Source organism: Mixophyes fleayi, chromosome 1 (assembly GCF_038048845.1).
Source record: "Mixophyes fleayi isolate aMixFle1 chromosome 1, aMixFle1.hap1, whole genome shotgun sequence".
Taxonomy (NCBI): domain Eukaryota; kingdom Metazoa; phylum Chordata; class Amphibia; order Anura; family Limnodynastidae; genus Mixophyes; species Mixophyes fleayi.
This window is the reverse complement of record NC_134402.1, coordinates 195,612,352-195,635,034: the sequence shown is the minus strand read 5'-3', so window position 1 is coordinate 195,635,034 and position 22,683 is coordinate 195,612,352. Positions and strand designations below refer to the sequence as shown.

Genomic DNA, 22,683 nt, shown 5'->3' with positions numbered 1-22,683 from the left:
AATTTTCAAATATTGCGAGAACCGAGCCCCGACGACGTCACGATGAATCGGCCTCGATTTGGAATCCGAGCGGGTGGGAGAGTACCGAGCAGGCTCGGTACTCGGATAGGCAAAGTTCGGGCGGGTTCGGTTCTCGGGGAATCGAGCCCGCCCATCTCTACTGGTGCCGCACAAAAGAAAAAAAAAAAAAAAAAAAAAGGAGCCCCTGTATTAAAATCTTTTATACGGCCCACCATCTGCCCGAGGCCCCTGGGCTTTAGCCCAGAAAGCCCTCTGGTTAATCCGGCCCTGATCTTTTCTCATAACTTAATGACTCCATACACTTTATCAATTTTGTCACCCTTCTCTGAACCCTTTATAGTTCCAAAATTATTTTTTAATAAAGTGGTGCCCAGAACTGTACTACATATTCAATATGAAGTCTTACCAACGTTTTATACAGTGGCAAAATTACAATGTCTTCCCTTGCATCTATGCCCCTTTTTATGCATGCCAATAATTTATTTGCCCTTGCAGCTGCTGTTTGACATTGAGCACTATTGCCAAGTCTTCTGTCTACGAGCACTCCCAAATCCTTTTCCATTATAGATTCTCCTAAATTAATTCCATTTAATTAATAGATTGCATACTTGTTTTTAATCCCTAAGTGCATAACCTTACATTTATTTATGTTAAACCTCATACTCCATTTAGCCGCCCAATCCTTCAGTTTATTTAAGTTCCTCTGTAGAGAAGCTACATCTTGCTCTAATGTTATTACCTTACAGCGTTTAGAGTCATCTGCAAAAATGGAAACTTTACTCTCTAAACCATCACAAAGGCCATTAATAAATATATTAAAAAAGAGTGGCTCCAGCACGGATCCTTGAGCACGGTGGCTAAGAGGTTAGCACTTCTGCCTCACAGCACTGGGGTGATGAGTTCAATTCCCGACCATGGCCTTATCTGTGTGGAGGTTGTATGTTCTCCCTGTGTTTGCGTGGGTTTCCTCCGGGTGCTCCGGTTTCCTCCCACACTCCAAAAACATACTAGTAGGTTAATTGGCTGCTATCAAAATTGACCCTAGTCTCTCTGTCTGTCTGTGTATGTTAAGGAATTTAGACTGTAAGCTCCAGTGGGGCAGGGACCAGGGCCGGACTGGGACTAAAAATCAGCCCTGGCATTTAACATACACAGGCCCACCTCAGTTCAAGCATGAAAGAAATCGTGTGCCGCCGCCGCACAGCGGCGGCGATGAAAAGGGCGTGGCCGCATTGTGTTGTGGGTGTGGCCAACATGGGGCATTGATACATACATAATAAAACATTACATTTATCTCTGCTTCTGGTGCTGCTGACATCCATAAGGGTGGGAACTTCCTGCAGAGTGAGCAGGGAAGCTCTTTGTCTCACGAGATTACAAAATCTTGTGATACTTAGAGCTCCTTGGCTTGCTGCAGGCTGTGTCCTGTCCGGGAACTGAGAGCAGCTATCAGTTCCCTTCCCCTAACCCGAGCTGGATTAAGGCACAGGTGGCCTAGGGCATTTAAGACAGCAGGGCAATATTATGTAACATGGTTATCATTTTAGACAAATACACAGGCAATACTGTGTACCCTACTGTTAGAAGCACACAGCTTTGCCTTCACAAACAGTACGTAGTGAAGCGGGACATACCTCCCAACTGTCCTTGCAGTCAAACCAAATCCTGACTATATGAGACAGTCACCCAAATTCAGGACTGCCCCACCAGATTCAGGACAGTTGGCAGATTGTCCTGCTCTCTCCTGCCTGTCTTGCTCACTTTCACCACTTGTAGCAGCTGGTTTTTTAGCTCAGTTCTTTCTTGTCTTGATCCTGGAATATTGGATGCCCTATTTTGAAAAAAATGGGGTTAAAACAATAGCACTCACATTTTATAATTAGGCCTCCCTCCAGTCCCCACAATAATAATAATATTCACATTTAATAAGTAGACCTATTTCCCTCCAACCAGCCCCAACATTAAATTAACAGTATACCCATTAACTCAAAACATATTTCCCTCCCTCCAAAGAGTCCCAACAATAAATTAAATAGCATTAAAGTTTAATAAATATAGCCATTTTCCACAACCATCCCCAACAAATAATTCATATTCACATTTAATAAATAGCTCTCCTCCCCAAAATCAGCCCCATATTCAATTGATAGCCCACCCCAGCATTAGATTAAAGGTTCTTTCACCTCACCTTAAATAATTAGCCCCCACCGACACTCCACAATTAAATAGCCTACCTCCCAACACTATATTAAGATCCTCCCTTCCCTCACATATTATATATAGAATACTGTGCACGCACACTATATGAACATGGCCAAACATGTTTGTTAGCCCCACTGTTTGTTTTAGCCCCACTGTTTGTTTTAGCCCCACTGTTTGTTTTAGCCCCACTATTACTTACACACACAGACACACTATTACTTACACACACAGACACACTATTACTTACACACACACACACACACACACACACACACATTATTACTTACACACACACACACACAGACACTTACCTTTTTACTTCCAGCAGCAGCACTCAGCACGCTGCCCGGAAGACGGAGAATCAGTGACAGCCGCCTATGCAACCAATCACATGGGACGGCACCACGTGACAGGTGCCGTCCCATGTGATTGGTCACATAGGCGGCTGTCACAGATTCTCCATCCGCCGAGCAGCGCGCAGAGTGCTGCTGCTCGGCGGGCAAGCAGACCTGCCCATTTGGCCATCGGCCCTTCTGGCATTTGCCAGAAGTGCCAGATGGCCAGTCCGGCCCTGGCAGGGACTGATGTGAATGAGATCTCTGTACAGTGCTGCGAAATCAGCAGCGCTATATAAATAAATGGTAATGATCTCTGTTTTTATGTATTATTCCTACCATTTGTTCCTCTCTAGTAAATACTGAAGAAAAGAAAGTGTTTAATACCTCTGCTGTTTTCCTTAGTATCATTTATCAATTCACCGATCTCACTTCATAGGGGTCCTATATTATCTTTTTTAATCCTTTTGCCATTTACATACTTAAAACTTTTTTGGGTTTGTCTTACTTTCTTTTGCAACTTTTTTTTCCTCATTTTCTAATTTAGCCAATCTAATTTCCTTTTTGCATGTTTTATTACATTCCTTGTACCTATGGAAGCAGTCCTCAGACCCTTCAAACTTAAACAGTTTAAGTGCACGCTTCTTCCTTTGCATTTCTTTCCTTACCTTTTCATTTAGCCACATTGGTTTAGACTTTATTCTTTTACATTTATTTCCCATAGGAATGAATTTATATGTGTATGTTCCCAACAACATTTTAAAGACAGCCCACTTTTCTTCCGTGTTTTTTCCTTCAACAACTTTGTCCCGGTCTTTGCACTTTATAGGCACCGTTGGCATATTAAAATTTGCCTTTCTAAGGTTTAAAGTCCTAGTTGATCCCTTATACCGTTGCTTCTGGAAACTAATTTCAAATGAGACAATATTATGATCACTGTTTCCCAAGTGTTGCCTTACTTGAATATTTAATATTACGTCTACATTGTTTGTTATTACTAGGTCCAGTATAGTCCGGTTCCTAGTTGGTTCCTCTATTAATTGGGATATGTAATGGTCTTTTAGCGTGCTCAGACACCTATTTCTCCTACCTGTACCGCAGGTCTCAGTACTCCAATCAATGTCCGGATAATTAAAATCCCCCATAATTAAAACTTGACCTAGTTGTGTAGCCTTTTCAATTTGCTGTAGAAGTTGGGCTTCCTCAATCATACTAATATCTGGTGGTTTATAGCTTCTCTCTATCAGCAACTTCTCTGAACTTTTTCCTCAACTACATATTTCCACCCACAATGCCACTATATTATCACCAATATTATCATACATAACTTTCTGAATACTTGGTTTTAACTCTAGCTTAATATAAAGACATACTCCTCCTCCCCCTTTATTTAACCTATCCTTCCTGAAGAGAGAATAGCCTTCCAAGTTGACTGCCTAGTCATGCGCATCATCCCACCAGGTCTCCGTAATAACTATATCATACTGCTCATTCATTGCTACTAGTTCTAATTCCCCCATTTTACCTGTTAGACTTCTTGCATTTGCAAGCATACACTTATGTCTATTGCCTCCCTTAGGTATTTTTTATGTTTTGTTTTAAAAATAGCCTCTACCTTATCGGCTATGCTTCCCTTTCCCCCCTCTCCACCCCCTTGACTCTTGTTAAAATTCCTCATTACTACTCTCAATGTCTGTCCCATAAATACCTGCTTGTCCCCCCCCCTTCCGAAGCCTAGTTTGAAATCTCCTCCAACCTTCTAACCAACTTCTCCCCTAGCACAGCAGCCCCCTCCTCATTCAGGTACAATCCATTTCCACAATAAAGATGGCAACTGAGCGATAAATCAGCCCAGTGCTGATTTAACCCAAAACCCTCCTTCCTACACCAATCTTTTAGCCTTGCATTAGACTCCCTAATCTCCCGCTGCCTCCCTGGACTAGCACGTGGCACAGGTAGCATTTCTAAAAATACTACCCTGGAAGTCCTTGCCTTAAGTTTGCAACCTCTGTCCCTTAAATCATTCTTTAGGACACCCCATCTTCCTCGAACTCGGTCAGTGCAACAAAACCGCCGGGTCACTCCCAGCCCCTCCCAACAATCTGTCCACCCTATCCGCAATATGCCAATCTCAAGCACCCGGGAGACAACACACTGTTCGGCATGCACGGTCATGGTAACAGATTTCCCTATCTACCTTCCGAATAATTGAATCCCCTACCATTACAATCTGCCTGGGTCCCTGAATAACTTTGGTCCCCTCTATGCTGGAGAGACTGTTCCCCTGGTTGCTAGAGGATGCAGTCTCACCCAACTCTACCAATTCTGAACTGCCTTCCACAGTATCTTCATCCAATCTGGCAAATCTGCTGGGATTGCTTAGCTCAGAACTGGGCTGCCTCAGCTACCCAGCTGCCTACCTGTGCATGCTCCTCTGTCTTTGATCCAACCTGCTCAGCTAACGCATCAACAGTGACCTGTCAACTCTGCTCCAGGTTGGCAATCTCTATCAATGTTGCAATGGTCTGCTTTAGATCAGTTACCTGGGCTTTTAAAGAGTCCAATTACTCACATTTCTCACAAAGGTTGGAACAATTGCTCCAAGTGTGCATACATATGACAAGATATGCATTGAGTGAGATCATCAAGCCTACGACCACTCATCTTATTATGACTAACTTAACTTCTTATAACCTACAGTGAACTGGAAAGTACTAATCTTTGCTAGCCACTTACCAGATTAAACTCCCTCCTGAATTCAACTCCTAACTCCACACTTTAAACAAAAAGCACTTGAAATCAAAATGCAGTAGAACCCGGATCTGGTTCACCCTGATCAAATGGGTTTTGTTCTGGGGCGTCAGGCCTCAGACAATACCAGGCGGGTGCTTAATATTTTAGAATGGAAACCCAATCAGAACTCCTTACCCTCTCCCTGGATGCTGAGAAGGCTTTCGATAGGTTGCATTGCGAATATATGGAGAGGGTCCTTCTTCGGTTTGGTTTTCAAGGTAGATTTTTGATGGCCATCTCTGCTTTATATACCAACCCTTCAGCCAAAGTGTTTAGTAATGGTTCTGTCAGATAAATTCCCCCTGTCACCATTGATTTTTGTTTTAGCAATGGAACCCCTTGCAATGACTGTTAGATCCTCATCTGTTTCCAGGTATCAGCATTAAGAACACATCACATAAATTATACTTGTTTGCTGATGACGTCCTACTCTTTGTGACCATCCCGGCGAGTTCACTGCCGGCCCTGGACAATATCCTTGATTCATATAGTAGCGCCTTGTATTATAAGCTAAAATCGGAAGTCCTTCCAATAAATGTCTCCTTTTTGAAGGTAGAGTATCTTAAAAAGTCCTTCCAATATTCGTGGAAAACAATAGCTGTTCCGTATTAAGGCATTCAGATTACCCCAACCTTAGATAATACAATTAATCTAATTTCATGGCCCCAATACAGCAGATTCTTACGTTAACCAAATCATGGGTCTGTTGTGAGGTCTCCTGGCTGGGAAGGCTGGCGGCCTTCAAGATGCTTTTGTTACCAAAAATTAATTTATTTCGAACTATACCTGCAATCATTCCTAAACCATTACTAGATGAATTCACAGTTCCGTTTAGTAGACTTGATCTGGGTTCATAAGGCATGGCGTCCGTCGCCTGCTCATCTCCCAAGATTAACCAAGGACTCCTTGGCAGTGTGGGATAGTTTCATTGAGACTAATCAAGATCTTACTGTCCCTACCATGAATATGTCATTGGCAGCTATTGCCAAACTTATCCCAGATCTAAATCTTAATTTTTGAATAGGGAATGGGGCCATCTTATTTTCTGATTTATTTGATGAACAGGTTACTCTCTTTTACGCAAATACGAGACAAATTTCACCTTCCTGCTTGGGAATTCTATAAATATTCGCAGCTTAGGCATTGGTTTACAACCCTTCCCAGACAGGGCTTAGATGTGTCTTTTGCTCTGACTCTAATATACACAAAGTTAACTAAGGGATCCAGTAGGGCAGGTATCACTTTTTGGTATAAAAGTCTCCTTCCTATCCCTTTGCACGCATATTCAGCCGTTCTGGGGGCAAGTTTTTGAGTTGGTCAATAAAGTCACTTCACAAAGTCTGAAACCTGCCCCTGAGGTAGCATTGTTGCATCATTTTCCGCCACAGTTTCCGTTTCATGCTAGGTATCTGTTTGGTTACATCTTGATTGCCGCAAGAGCCTCTTTGGCACAAAACTGGAAGTCTCCAATCCCACCCTTGTTAAATAGGGTGGTGGCCAAGGTACAGTGTAGCTTCGAAATGGAGACTGTGGGTATGCCATATTCTTCCTCCCCTTCCTCACCCTAAATGAGGTGGTTTAAATGGCATGAGTATGTCTCAAAAGGTGTGGGGACGACTTCGGCCCAATCTAATTCGCTACTTAATTTTCCCCCATTCACGCTGAATGAATCTCTATGAGCTGTTTTGGTGGCACGAGGGGGACCTGCACAATATTAGGCAGGTGGTTTTAATGTTGTGGTTGATCGGTGTATGCATGCCCAGGTGGGTCTTGTTGTGACAACCATCTAAACTAAAAACTTGCAGCAATGTCATTCACTACAAACGAAATTATAGCAAATATGGAAAGCTATATCGTACTATCAAGCTGCATATCATTATATTCATTAAGCAGCAGTTGTAGAGCCAATGGTTTTCTATCCCAAAAAGATTTAGAGCCTGATTCATCGTGAGATGGCCGTCTATTTGCATAGCATATCTTTGCGTTTTTTGCACTGTGCATGCTCAGAAAATGAATATACCAAACTGCGCCTATTCAGACCAGCGACTTTTTGGCACTTCTACCTCCTTACACCTGCAGAGGCATGACAGGGGAGAGAAATGCCATTCTAACATAGGCAATGTACAATAACAGCATGTTTGAGCAATTGCATACAAATTCAGACTATTTGTGGTAGTCAGGGGCAGATGTAAGTAGTGAAGGAGTATGATAACGAACACCTCTAAAGAACCACTTGTAATTATAGGATTGGGTTTGCAAATGAATATTGAGATAGTAGATTAGGATTTGTTGAGCATGTTATAGCAAAGATTGATAAAAAAAATTATATATATATATATAATATAAATGTCTAGTGGCGTATGTTAGTCTGTCTGTGTGTGGAAAAAATAAAACCAAGCTGCAGCGCTACCTGCTGGGCGGAGTTATACACTGACCTACTAAATTCTTAGTGTGTGTGGAAAAAAAAATTCAGAAAGGGCTGAAATTTGGTATACTAAGATGTTTTTAATTTGTTAATTTAATTTGTTAATTGTTATAAGTGTTTATAAAGATTTAAAAAAAATATATATATATTTCTTGAAGGAGAAGTGACAGTTGGGAGTGGTTGGTGGTTGCCGGGGGTGACAGTGGGGAGTGGTTGGTGGTTGAGGCCTGGGCTATGGCCCAAATGCATGACAAGAACCTTTTTAACACCTTAAGTAGCTTGATTTGACTAGAATGCATGAGTATCATGCACAGGTTAACTATATATATATATATATATATATATATATATATATATATATATATATATATATATATATATATATATATATATATATAAAAAAAAAATTTACAGGCATGTCAGGAACTATTATCTGTGTGTCTCAAGTTTAAAAGATGCTAGCAATTGTGCGCGTAACCAATAAAATAAAAGTTTTTTGTACATGTTCGCAAGTTGGATTTGTCTGAGGGTTGTGGTTGTTGTCAAGTGGACGCATCTGCTACTCATTCAGACCTACCTGCTGCTTCAACTCTGCATACAGCATGTATACGCATACACTTGCATACAACTTTTTCTATCAGAAGTTACAGTTCCGCTTGCGTTTCACTTTAAATCAGGTTTTTACCGCATCAATGTGTCAATATGTTATTGATGTCCAAATTACCATCATGAATTTTCATTGGGGAAGCCTTTTAAAATATTGCATCAGAGAGTAATTTCCATACATCAGAATTGTATAAACTTTGTACTAATCTCTCTCGAAAATGTATTTAACCTATTAATGGATTGCGATAATCTACAAACATGGAAATTGTTCACCTTTACTCTTTCCCATGCTGACATTTCTGTAACTGTAAAATACTTTAAATCTTTTATGTACATAGATTGTGGCTGTATATTATAAGGCCCCTCATAATATATGCTGAACAGTCGCTTGTTTGTTTTTTTACAGAACCTCCCAGGAGGCCAATAAAAAGGCAAGTTAAGAAAACATTCCTGGAATATCGGTCTACTTTCCCCCCTATGCTCAATCCTCCCTTTTCTGATTCTCTTCATTGCAGCTGTTTGGAAACTGCTTCTTTGTCATCCCACACAAATGTCTTCAAGACACAAATCTTGCAGCTTGAGTAGACTTTTTTTTTTTTTTTTTTTCGGTAAACAACAAATTAGGACACAGAAGGGTAATTTGCAAACATGGGCTGCAGGGGTGCAACTGCCATTCCATATTCTAGCGTCATGTACTATTTTTCCTGGGAAACACATGGATATTGATTCTGCACAAAGTAGTCACATCTAGTGGTGAAAGCAGATAAAGGGTGTAAAAGGTTTGCATATTCTTATGGGTGGAGATCCGCAGTTCAAACATTCCTAGATAAATGTGGTCTGGGAATATGAATGCACAACATATTGCATAAAGCACAATATTTTATTTTCCAGGATATCCTCTGTACCAATTGGAAGACACTGTTATGCCATCTTATTCATGTATCTGCTCCTATTGTCTTTGTCCCACTCCCCTTTGCTTGTTTTTTTCTTTCTGCACAACACAAGCTTTCCTCATATTAACTAAAAAACGCTATCAAATATGGTTTTAAAAAAAAAAAAAATGAGCTGGTGCATTTAATGGGACATTCACATGTCTGCGGGTGGTTGGATAGCTTTTTGTAATGCTCCGGTCCCACAGATAGCACCTGTCTAGTTACCTGCAGTCCATTCATCAGGAAACTGGCATGTCCCAGCATCAGACATTCTCCAGTTCATTCATTCAGCTATATTCAGATCTGTGCAGGTGCAAGCCTATTGCACTTCAGGTTCTCCTCCCTCTTTTTCATTGGCTAAGCACTTCTGGATCACTATTTAAACCTGGATTCACCTGTCTGATGCCTGTTCTTCAAGCTCACTTCCTGCAGCCTGTGGTTCTGGTTCCTGTTCTCCTTGTGGTTTGCCTGTGTTCCAGTCTGCTCTCAGTTCGTGATCTGTGCTAAACCATCGCTGTTCTAGTACCTCTCTTACCATCTCCAGTATACTTTTTTTGTGACAGCTCCGGTTCTCTCATCGCTACCACTCAGAGCGGCTACAACATCTGTGACTCATCAGCTGTTACCACGAGTTACCTCCGCTACTCCAGCCTGCTCTCAGTCTCTGGCCGTGCTGAACTTTCGCTGCTCCAGTATCTCAATTACCATCTCAAGTGTACATCATCGTGACAGCCTCTGTCCTCTCGTTGTATACCACAGAGCACCTATTCTCCTAGTGACTCATTGGCTGCCGATCATCAGCCTATATTATTGTTGTGCCTGTATTTATACCACTCGTCTGTGGACTCCATAGTCTCCATCCACTTCACCTGGCTCCCCCACATCGTTCTGCTGTAAACTCACTCACAGGACCGCGACCGGCAGACTTGGTACAGCTAAAACCATACCTCCTTGTGGGGGTTCCTGGTGAAAACCACCTGTCTGTTAGACTCCGCGCCCATGGGTGGACCTAGCCACGGTCAGCAGAGCCTAGGGATCAATTTCCTGTAAGCCAACTGACACTTTTTTTCTCTCTACAGAAGGACTATGTTTTAACAGTGCTCTGGAGGTGCCAGTAATCGGGAATCATCCAATACTTTCAATGGGTTGTGGGTTTTTGTTTGTTTTTACCATGCAAGTCTGGAATTTGCCTAGTTATATGGACACATAATACACACATGGGGCCGAAAATCACAGTTTCATTTCAAAACCAGTCACTGAGGCCCCCTTACCCGCCAACTTCACAAAGAAGTGGGCGGGATCTGAGGGAAAGGGCCTGCTTTCCCGTGGTTCCAAGAGAACTATCCGTAATTCAGGAGACATTCCAGGACAGTAGGCAAGTATGCACAAAAGTGAACGCATGTATTAAAAGACAGTCCCAATGTGCTGTCACTCTTAAGAATAATTTAAGACCTACATGAGGCTGGAATTAGCAGTATTCTAGAATAATCAAAAATATTTAATTTAATGAAGGGAATTGACCTAAAGTGTTATTAGCCTGGACTTTGAAGTGATTTCTTTACTCTTTCTAGATTTCCAGCGGGACTCTCTGTCTCGGCCTGTGCATGTGTATGTTAGGGGATTTAGACTGTAAGCTCCAATAGGGCAGGGACTGATGTGAATGACTTCTCTGTACAGCGCTGCGGAATTAGTGGCGCTATATAAATAGATGATGATGACCCACATAGAAGTAGATGAATTTGCACAAACAATATATTGAAGATGCATATGCTCAGATTACATTTCCACTCACATCAGCCCTTGCCTCATAGGAAATTCTAATGTACAGTCATGGCTAAAAGTTTTGAGAATGACACAAATATTGGTTTTCACAAAGTTTGCTGCTTTAGTGTTTTTAGACCTTTTTGTCAGATGTTGCTATGGTATACTGAAGTAAAATTACAAGCATTTCATAAGTGCCTAAGGCTTTTATTGACAAGTACATTAAGTTTATGCAAAGAGTCAATATTTGCAGTGTTGACCCTTCTTTTTGAAGACCTCTACAATTCGCCCTGGCATGCTGTCAATCAACTTCTGGGCCACATACTGACTGATGGCCGCCCATTCTTGCCTAACCAATGCTTGGAGTTTGTCAGAATTGTGGGTTTTTGTTTGTCCACCCTCCTCTTGAGGATTGACCACAAGTTCTCAATGGGATTAAGGTCTGGGGAATTTCCTGGCTATGGACCCAAAGTTTCAATGTATTGATCCCCGAGCCACTTCGCGATCACTTTTGCCTTATGGCACGGTGCTCCATCATGCTGGAGAAGGCATTGTTCATCACCAAACTGTTCTCGGATGGTTGGGAGAAGTGGCTCTTGGAGGATGTTTTGGTGCCATTCTTTATTCATGGCTGTATTCTTAGACAAAATTGTGAACTTTTGGACATGACTGTAATTTCCCTATAGCATACACACACATACTTGTACCAATTTAGTCAGAGTAGGTAGTTGTTATTTTATCGTTTACCAATAAGCATCGTCTATGCGATTTGTGTGGTTCCAAAGCACAAAGTGATTTATTAGCAATAGCAAAAGAATAAGTTCAATAAATAAGTACAGCCGATACATATGCTGCGCCCTGGATTCAGCAGTCATTCAATTCTGAAGTCTGTGGTCAATGTGACTGCATGCTGGTCCCAGAGCCCCTGCTTATATACAGTCAGTGATACAGTGAAAACAATACTGATGATTTGGCATGTTTCCATATGTTCAGGTTTCAGGAAGGTCCAGTGTAATGCAGGTCATTGGCCAGTTCAAACGATGCCATCCAAGGGTGGGGGTAATTTTTCCAGAAGATGCATACTAATCTTACCACCAAGAACTAGTTCAAACTGGTCTATTTACCTTACACACACAATACCATTCATGATCATTTATTCCCTGTAACCCATATCTAGCATACGCAAGGTAGGATCCTTTCGGCGATTGAACCGAACGTCTGCAGATAAATAGGGTATTAGAATGATACCAGACTTGATATGTTTCCTGCGACCTGAACCTTAGATCTCGCTAACGTGTACATATAACCTTATAGTATCTAACTATAAACTCAACAACATCTGTTCATAAACGACTGTGGATTGGAACTATATACAAGTGAATGTGTAAGTGTATGCGTGCCTTATTTACTGTGTGATTGCGCTATGACACGCGGTGTACTGATCGCAATCACACAGTAAGATAATATTAATCAATATACTTTCTTTCATCCAATTATTCGACTTTGACATAGGTCTTTGGACTGTGGTATGAGAATCTGAAAACCCACAAGAGCAGAAAGAACATATGAACACCACTCAAATGACAAGCTGGTTTGAATCGAGGGCCTCAGAGATGGTAGAAAACAACTTTTGGAATACACTCATTTAACACATATTTGTAACAAAGTAACAGGTCAGCCAGGCCTGATCTATTATCTTAATAAGATAAATTTAACTTTAAATAAGGGGTTATTCAAATTTCCTTATCACTAATAATTTCAAGACATCCATGTTGTGTTTGTTTACGTAAACAATCATAACTATATCCATAAAATTAACCCTACCGAAACCCAATAGTGCGTCAAACAATCCATATACTTGTCAAAAACAAAGTCATTCTTCTAAAATAAATAAATCTCATACGAGTGGAAAATTTAAAAAATAAATACGGTACCTTTTTTCTATTACTTTCTGGAAACAGTACTAACTTTTATGTTGCAATGGAATGGGAGGCTCACTAATGAGTGGTATAATTGAGCTAAAGTGTCACCCTTTGTGGCTCTTCAACTCCCTGTTCTGCTTGAAATAAACATCTGACATGACACAGAGCTGCTACTACCATGTGCTATTATTGGCTGATGGTACTCAGCATTCTTTTGAGCTCACATTGGCTTCAAAAGTCCATTTGCAGGACTGAAAATGAGTGCTATCAGCCAATAACAACACAAGCTGCTAGCAACTATAGGACCTGACCACAAATTAATTCTAAGGTTTTTATGAGAGTAATTATATTTGAGTGGTGTTTTTAAACTTCACGAATAATGTTTGCTTTGTGTACTAGCAACCAAAATTAGTTTTGTACAATTGCCACCAGAATGTGCTTGCATTGTATTTATTAGATATGTGTTTGTATTTTATAATGATCATCAAATGGAGCTGCATTCAGTATTAGTCAGGCTACATCAAATGCTTTAAAATGAGTTATCCGTACTTTTTGCCACATAATCTCCCTGAAATCCTTTTTCAAAAACAAGTATAGTATGGCAAGTATAGAATAGATAGATTTTGGAGCTTATCATTGCAGCTTTTCACAAACAAATTTATAAAAAGTGAATTTTGCAGCAGAACAGAAGTTACAGAAATGCAAAATTCTCCAGTGAGACATATGGCAGTAGATGGGTGTAGCTGTGTCCCACTGTTTTTTTCCAGTCCTGAGCTGATCGCACTGTTGGACATCTTTCGATTTCGATGGGAAGTAAGCATGATGTGCCTTTCATCTGATGCACTAAGTTTCCTTGGCCGGTCACTGCGTCTATGGTCCTCAACATTGACTGCTTCTTTATGCTTCTTCAAAAGTGCTTGAAGAGCACATCTTGAAACCCCAGTCTGTTTGGTATGATTGGCTGATCATATACCGGACTATAATCCTACAAAATCCCTGACTTTGTGCAAGTGTACCTAGAAGAACTGATGTTGTTTTGAAGGCAAAGTGTGGTCACACCAAATATTGATTTGATTTAGATTCTTCTTCTATTCATTCACTTATTGTTATTTGATAAAATAAACTATTAACATTTCTATTTTTTAAAGCATTCTCTGCAGCATTTCTTCCACACCTGTCTAAAACTTCTGCACGGTGTATGTATGTATGTGTATACACACACACACACACTTCTGAAGAGTGCATTTGCCAACTGCAATGATGATATGTTGACTACTGAGTGGAACCTGCATTCAGTATTATATGCACATATTTAGGCCATGCGCTTTTGAATTCAGGTGTGGGTCCACTGTGCCCCAATACACAAGACGCTGCAGGATACGTCCAATGCCGATGTGGATTATAAATTAACAGCAGAGTGCACAGAAAAAAAATAAAATATATATATATTGCATTAATGTCACCTGGTAATAATAAAGGCATTAAGGAGAATGATTTTTTTTCCCCATGAAATACATTTATTAGGATAATGCTAATGTCTACTGAACAGTAAATACATTTTTACAGTTGCTCGCGATTGCAAACACCTGTTACAGCATGCATACGAGATGGTCATCACTACTGATCAGGACTTAGACTAGCCCTTTAGCTGGAGCAAAAGATACAGCAGAAAAACAAGTAACTTTGAGATGCCCAGCGCTTGCTTCGGACGCGGCAACGTGTGCTTGAGTTTGACACAAACCTAATGTACATTCACTACAGCAAAACGCTCCTTCCCCGTCCATTTACAAAATCGTACGCTGTAGTAAGTGTCCTTTGAGCTCGCAGGCGCACGGAACAGGGCTGCGTTCTCGGATGTTTCTGTCATTTCTGGGCATGTGCAGGGTGATTTTGCATACACTATCGGCAGATACGTGATTTGTTGTAGCTTGCAGACATGCATTAGAATTTAAAAGCTGCAATCTCATTTAAAAAAAAAAAAAAAAGTCTTTTACATTAAATCACTCAGGTTGACAGTACTACAGTAATCAATATGGTAAGGGAGGGCAGACAAGTTAAATACCCCTCCCTGCTGAGATAGATGTTATTTTGGTTACAAGTACCTTTGAAATACATTTCATACCAAGCGTAAATTCTACACTTACATAAGATGTTGTCGAGTTTTATTGCCATATATTTCCATACATTTGTGCCGAACGCATCTATATGCTAGATTTAAGGTTGCATGTATCTTATTGAACATATTGTTCAAATACAGACATGGAAACATAAGTGTGAAGGGGCATATTTGCGAATATGAAAAAGGACCTCTTTTACCTGGAACTCTAAATTACCTACATAATTTTGTTCTTTTTTCCTTACTTTCTTGTTCAAGCTATAAAAGATTTACAGATTGCCAAGTGTGAAATTGCTAATGCGTTTCAACAGAGACTGTGACTAGCAGCCATATCGGTACCCCCCACAGAGAAGTAGTGATTAGGGAGACTGTTAAAAGTAAATGCTGATGTTTAAGAATAAAATACCAGGAATTGCAGCTTTCAGGAAGAGGGGAAATAAAGGTTTTACCCACATTCACAAATATATGACAGTAATTTTAAGCTATAGTAAATTCCCTACTGCTCCCCTTTTTTAAATGTGGCACCCCGAAAAAGGGTACAGATAATTATCAGTTTGCTAGGGACAGCTTTTTAATTTAGAAGCAGGAATTCTGGTTCATGACAAAAAAAAAATTAATTCAACTACAGACTAAATTAAGCAAAAGTCTTAATTTCTGTAACAAAAGAATACAGTGCTCTCCCCAGAACATTTTACCAGGCGGGTGACATTAAGTAGCAATAATAATGTAAAATGTTGGAGGTTATTACCCACACCTGCCAGGACTGGTCAGACTGGTGATTAGTGGTGTAACGCACAGTGATGACTGTAGCGCTCACATAGTGCCTGTTCTATTAGGAAAAACAATGGTTTATTCTATTATAATAGGACTCTGTTGGGATCAAAGAGTCGGGTGGCAAGTAGAAACAGCAGGGTGGACCACTTGGGAAAAAGGTGCTGGGGAGAAAACTGGAATAAAATGTAAGGGTTCTATTTAATAAGACCACTCCGTTAAAAAGATTTTCTACCTCTTCTAGTCCCAGTGATCTATTGTGCATCTTAACAAAAAATGTGACACTTGGCTGGCAGCGGTAAGAAAAATCTTATCGTTCGCCAGGACAGTCTGTTGACAGCTTCCAGTTCCAGATTCCATCCAAATTTATTTTTATAAAATGTAAAAACAAAAATTAGAACGCTAAAATAGCATTAGCAATCAAAGGAGAGTGGCGGTACCTGCACTGCCGCTGTCCATGATAAATAGGCTACCATTTCGCCAGAGGTCCCGGGCAAAGGCTACCTCTAGCAACAGTCTTCACCGGCCAGGGGGCTTGGTAAGTAGGAAGAGACCCTTCAATGAAATCCCAAAGCCAATTGGAGGACAGAAATCTGATCGCTATAAGCTTATGATGGAACAGGTGGAATCCTACAACGAGGCTGAAGTTAGCTTCTTATTCGTTTCTAATTCATGCTCCAGCTTCTTGTTCAGAAAAGCTTATTTTTAAAGGATTAAATCAATTTGGATCACTGATTTCACATCAAATTAACACAACAGGGGGTCCTTTATACAAAATGCATTAGTATATCACCCAACGAGGTTATGGGCATGAAATCAGGGGGCAAAGTCACCATATTTTATCATTTTGAATAAGTAGCTGCAGATTTGCAAGGGTTAAATGCCGTTAGGCCAGCAATTTGACAGTGGGAATCAACACAGGGTGGTCAGTTACATATAAAACATCTGTCTTTTGCCTGGCCCAACGCTGTTTTGGGCATGCAATCAGGTGGCAAAGTGGGCACAGATAGCATTTTAAACATTTTGAATAAGTAGCTGCAGATTTGCAAGGGTTGATGTTTTTATTAAAAAATTGCAACAAAAATAAATCCGGTATCATTTTGTCCAAGATAAAATAGACTATATACATTATCCAAAGGGTAAAAAGGACCAATATGAACAAAAACTTCACATACCAATTCTACTACAATCCCATCACAAAACAACTAATACACCACTTCACAACTATAAAGACAAAAAAAACACAAAACAAATCAAAAACTTTCCACGAGAGAAACATGCCAACACTTAGCACAATACTCTGCATTACCACAACCCCGCCACCAATCTATAATACCATCCACACATCCTTTACTGTCAGGTAATGAAAGCAAACTTTAAATGTATGTAAACCTTACTAGAAAAAAGGGTTTCCACAAAATCTAATAGTGATAAAACAGGATAGATAGCCAAGAATGGAGAGACTGCCATGTGTTAGCTACCGCTTAGGGAGGTCTCAGCCCCCGCCAAAATGTACCCCAGCTCGCAGCATCCATCCGGCCCCTCTCCATGTCCCTTATTTTCGAAACCTCATGCAGAATACTATCCACCACCTCACTATAGGAAGGATTTTGCCCCTAATGGACACTAAACACCGTGCGCTCCATGTGTAAAACCTAACAACTACGCTAACTAAAAAACGAGTGCTTAAATCAAAATTCCCACACCTTTTCAGCGCTCCATACACCCACTCAGGGTAACTAAGCCTCGAAAGACAGGGAAGGCATAAGGCGTGGGACACTCCCTTGTAAACCTCTATATTAAAAGGACACTGAAGCAAGAAGTGGTCCATTGTCTGTTTTTGCCTCATCCACCTCAATCTGCCATTTCCTTGTCACCTTTAAACCCTGAACCACATAGGCCGGGAGGTATCCATGCTTAATTCGAAAAAAAAAAAAAAAAAAAAATCGGGACCCCCATCTAACCATGCATTGAGAAAAGGGTGCACCCACACACGAAAGCCAGCTACCCACCGAGGGTCGAGACTCCAAAAAGAGACTCCCGAGATGAAGTTTCAAGAAGTACTAAAGAACAGCACTGGGTTTACCATTCCCAGGCCACCTTCATCCTTCGGTTTGTAGGTCACATTCCTCTTGATGAAGTTCAACTTGTTCCCCCATAACAACTGAAAGAACAAGGAACTGACCTTGACCCTTAATGATTCTGACAACAGACATATGTAACTGACGTACAAAAAAATTGGGATCAAGTAAGTCTTGATCAAATCAATCTGTTCTCTGTAGGGCAGCTTCCACTTCTTCCAGTTATCCACCTTAGAGGCGGCATCTGCCAGTTTCAATTCCCAATTTCGCTGGGCATAATCACCCGAACCAAATAGAATGCCTAAGATTTTAACCTCTTGACTGGCCTGAGGGAGCGCATCCCGAAGGACAAACTGCCGTCCTACCTCCCCTAACCAGAGAACTTGACTCTTTTCTTGGTTTATCTCTGAGCCCGAAGCCTCAGAATATTCGCAGATTAGATTTTCAATGCCACGCGCCTCGGCCATGTCTGACAAGACGACTGTGACACCATCAGCGTAAGCCGCTACCTTCAAGGAAACATCCACAGCCAGCTGCACTCCTGTGCCCACTTTGCCACCTGATTGCATGCCCAAAACAGCGTTGGGCCAGGCAAAAGACAGATGTTTTATATGTAACTGACCACCCTGTGTCGATTCTCACTGTCAAATTGCTGGCCCAACGGCATTTAACACTTGCAAATCTGCAGCTACTTATTCAAAATGCTCAAAATGCTTTCTGTGCCCACTTTGCCACCTGATTGCATGCCCAAAACAGCGTTGGGCCAGGCAAGAGACAGATGTTTTATATGTAACTGACCACCCTGTGTCGATTCCCACTGTCAAATTGCTGGCCCAACGGCATTTAACACTTGCAAATCTGCAGCTACTTATTCAAAATGCTATCTGTGCCCACTTTGCCACCTGATTGCATGCCCAAAACAGCGTTGGGCCAGGCAAAAGACAGATGTTTTATATGTAACTGACCACCCTGTGTCGATTCCGACTGTCAAATTGCTGGCCCAACGACATTTAACCCTTGCAAATCTGCAGCTACTTATTCAAAATGATAAAATATGGTGACTTTGCCCACTTATTTCATGCCCATAACCTTGTTAGGTCAGGCTAAATACTTATGCATTTTGTATAAGGGACCCCCTGTAGTGTTAATTTGATGTGAAATCAGTGATCCAAATTTATTTAATCCTTTAAAAAGAATCTTTTCTGAATAAGAAACTGGAGCATGAATTACAAACGAATAAGAAGCTGGCCGAATAAGAAGCTAACTTCAGCTTCGTAATCCTACATACATATTTCTAAATCTAAACAGTCCTGAAATATTTAAAATATCTAAGCACTCATAAAACAAATGTTTTGTCAAACACATTAGAATTATTACGAAATCGGATAAAGGACTAGGAAATTCATCACATCTTGCTGCTAATAATATTTACATACTACAGTCGGTTTATGGGTTTGTAGAACTCAAAAAATGAAAAACGTTCCATGCCAAGAACCAGAACAGTCTGTCCTGCAGGTAAGAGTATGTCCACCAGCCTGCTGTCAATCATACCTACTACACCTACCTCTTATTAAGTGGTGCCGCTTTCTTAAATACGTCTCATGGGCAGTAAAGTCGCTGTAAACAGTGTTCATGCCAATGCTGCGGGTCTCTAACCAGTGCACGGTGGCCAGTCCCCTGGCACAGACCTCCAAGGCTGAAATACTCATCGTCTTGCACAGCTCCAGGACCACATGTCCCGTCAATATCTCACCAGCAGTGTACACCCCATAGACACTGGGGCACAGATCCAAAGTGAAATCCGTTATTTTACTGAACTGCATGATTGTCCACAGGCTTAGGGTGACTTGTATTCCCGATCAGATGTTGTGCTTTAATTGCGAGCTTCCTGCAAGGCGTGGAAACACTTCCTTAGGCAAAAAGATAAAGGGGTGTTTACTTGACACAGAGACGAGTTTCCTATTTATCTTTTACGACATCCAAAAATCTACTCTCCCTTTTCTCGCGGGTGGGGTTAATTTCTTGCAAACAGCCCACGGATCAGCACGCATCTTGCATGGCTTATCTGTAGGCAGCACAACACTATTTGTAACTGACACAAGAGGAATTGAAGTGCTAGCCCCTCCCAGAAAGAGGAGGATCTTGGTTACACACCCTTAGTATACCCTTTAAACAGCTCTCTTCTGCTATTGGTTAAATGTGCATTTAGGTTAACTAGACAAAATGCTGTTTCTTCCTATGTATTTGCGATATCTACGTTTAAATGTAACGTGAGTTGACTACAAGACAAGTCACAATCACTGAGGTTTGCTCAGGTTATACAGTCCACATCTATGTCAACTTGTGTTAATTTTGGTGCAGCAGAAATTAAGTGGAAATTAGTATTGTAAGTTCATGATTTTGTGTGGAAAAGAGAGAAGTCCTGAAAAAAAGAACACATGGGGACATGTTATTAGGTAATAGTATACATATAATTCTCTGTAATTATAATATACTTTGTTTAACTAGTGCATTAAAATGTATAAACATTGCACCTAATTGTGACTAAAGCTGCTGGGCAGACAGGGAGATGTGTTATTAAAGCTGCTAAGCTGAGGGGGATGTGTTATTGAAGCTGCTGGGCATAGAGGGGCATGTGTGATTAAAGATGCTAGGCAGAGGGGGAGATGTGTGAATAAAGCTGTTGGGCAGAGGGGGAGGGGTATGTGTTATTAAAGCTACTAGGCATAAAGGGGCATGTTTGATTAAAGCTGCTGGGCAGAGGGGGTATGTGTGTGTAAAGTTGCTTGGCAGAGTGGGTATGTGTGTAAAGCTGCTAGGCAGAGGGGGACATGTGTGTAAAGCTGCTAGGCAGAGGGGGACATGTGTGAGTAAACCTGCTTGGCATAGTGGGTATGTGTGTGTAACGCATGTGGGCAGAGGGGCATGTGTGTGCAAAGCTGCTTAGCAGAGGGGGCATGTGTGTGTAAAGCTGCTTAGTAGACTGGGTATGTGTGTGTAAAGCTGTGTAGCAGATGGGGGATGTGTGTGTAAAGCATGAGGGCAGAGAGAGACGTGTGTGTAAAGCTGCTGGGCACAGGTGTGGCATATGTAAGTAAAGCATGTGGGCATAGGGTACATGTGTGACTAAAACTGCTGGGCATAGAGGGGCATGTGTGATTAAAGCTGCTGGGCAGAGGGGGATGTGTGTGTAAATCTGCTGGACAGAGGGGGTATGTGTGAGAAAACCTACTTGGCATAGTGGGTATGTGTGTGTAACGTATGTGGGCAGAGGGGGCATGTGTGTGTAAAGCTGCTTAGCAGAGGGGGCATGTGTGTGCAAAGCTGCTTAGTAGAGGGGGCATGTGTGTGTAAAGCTGTGTAGCAGAGGGAGCATGTGTGTCTAAAGCAAGTGGGGCAGAGGTGGCATGTGTGAGTAAAGCTGCTGGACAGAGAGAGGCATGTGTGTGTAAAGCTGCTGGGCACAGGGGGGACATATGTAAGTAAAGCATGTGGGCATAGGGTACATGTGTAACTAAAGCTGCTGGGTACAGGGGGCATATGAGGTCTCAGAATGGAGGGAAGCCACCATAAGCTGCAGAGGAGGTGTCGCAGGAGAATCTTGGCCCCAGTCACAGGACTACCATCCAGACCATATACAGAAATAGCTGATTCCATTGGAACTGGCTGAATGCCCATGGTCTTAGCAATTTCTAGGTTCAAGAAATTTCCTGCAGCCCCACTGTCCAGGAAGGTGGAGAGAAAGAAAATCTGCCTGTCAACTGCAATCTGAGCTGGAACTAATAATGAATTCTTGAAAGATACAAGCTGCGGGTCCAAGTGAATCTCTTCCTTCTTTACTTGGCCTGATCTTTTGCCACTTTGTTGGGACATGCACAAATAAACTATCCCTTAATGCCGCAATATAGGCATAAACTTGAAGAACGTCTTCTGGACCTCTCTTCTGCAGAAAGTCGGTAAGCCCCTTACTGCATAGACTCGGCAAGGTCACTAGGAGGGAGAAAAGGATCTGATGGCACAAAAGAGGATGGGGATTCTTTCTCTGCTTTTCTATCTTTTACCCACCTATCGATCTTGATGGCCAATTTCATAAGGTCCGCCAGAGAGGTCGGAAAGGGGTATTGCACCAGAGAGTCCTTAATTTGTTCAGAAAGGCCAAGGCAAAACTGGCTACGCGGGACCATTCACTGTCGGTAGCCCAACGTTGGAGCATTCTTCGGGCATGCCTTGTTTAAGAGATCTCAAATGAGCTTCGGCTGATGCCACCCAGTCTTGGTCATCGTATAACAAACCAAGAGTGTTAAAAAAACGCTTCCACAGATTGCAGAGTAGGACTGGCGGATGCTGAGCTAAAAGTCCAAGATCAATGTTCTCCCTGGAGAAGTGAGATTATTATCCCTACCCTCTGCTATTCAGATCCCGAGGAGCAGGGCCTCAGACGGAAATAGAGTTTTCAACTTTCTTTGAACTTTCGGAAAAATCTTGATCTCCGGAAAAGCGGTCCAGAAGGTTTATCATTGAGGCTTAGGGAACGCTTGAAGCCTCTTCCTGCACCGACAGGCGGTGTGATAACTTCTGAACAACTTAGGATAGGGTCTGGATTTAGCCAGCCAAAACCTGTGCTGGACTCGGAGCAGTCTGGTTGTCATCCATCGATGCAAGTTCCTCCAACAATGTTATGGCCAGTTGTATTGTTAGGCCAGCACTCCAAACATAAC

At 41.6% G+C, this 22,683-nt stretch overlaps 1 protein-coding gene across 1 annotated transcript in view; it reads right to left on the bottom strand.

The window, feature by feature from the left end:
- ARRDC2 (arrestin domain containing 2) overlaps nt 1-20,064 on the bottom strand; it is a 43,466-nt gene extending 23,402 nt beyond the window's left edge. Inside the window, exon 1 of the mRNA XM_075204727.1 lies at nt 19,530-20,064. Coding sequence (XP_075060828.1) covers nt 19,530-19,788 — 259 coding nt within the window. The 5' untranslated portion in view covers nt 19,789-20,064. The remainder of the gene's footprint in view (nt 1-19,529) is intronic.
- Between the last annotated feature and the right edge of the window lie 2,619 nt (nt 20,065-22,683).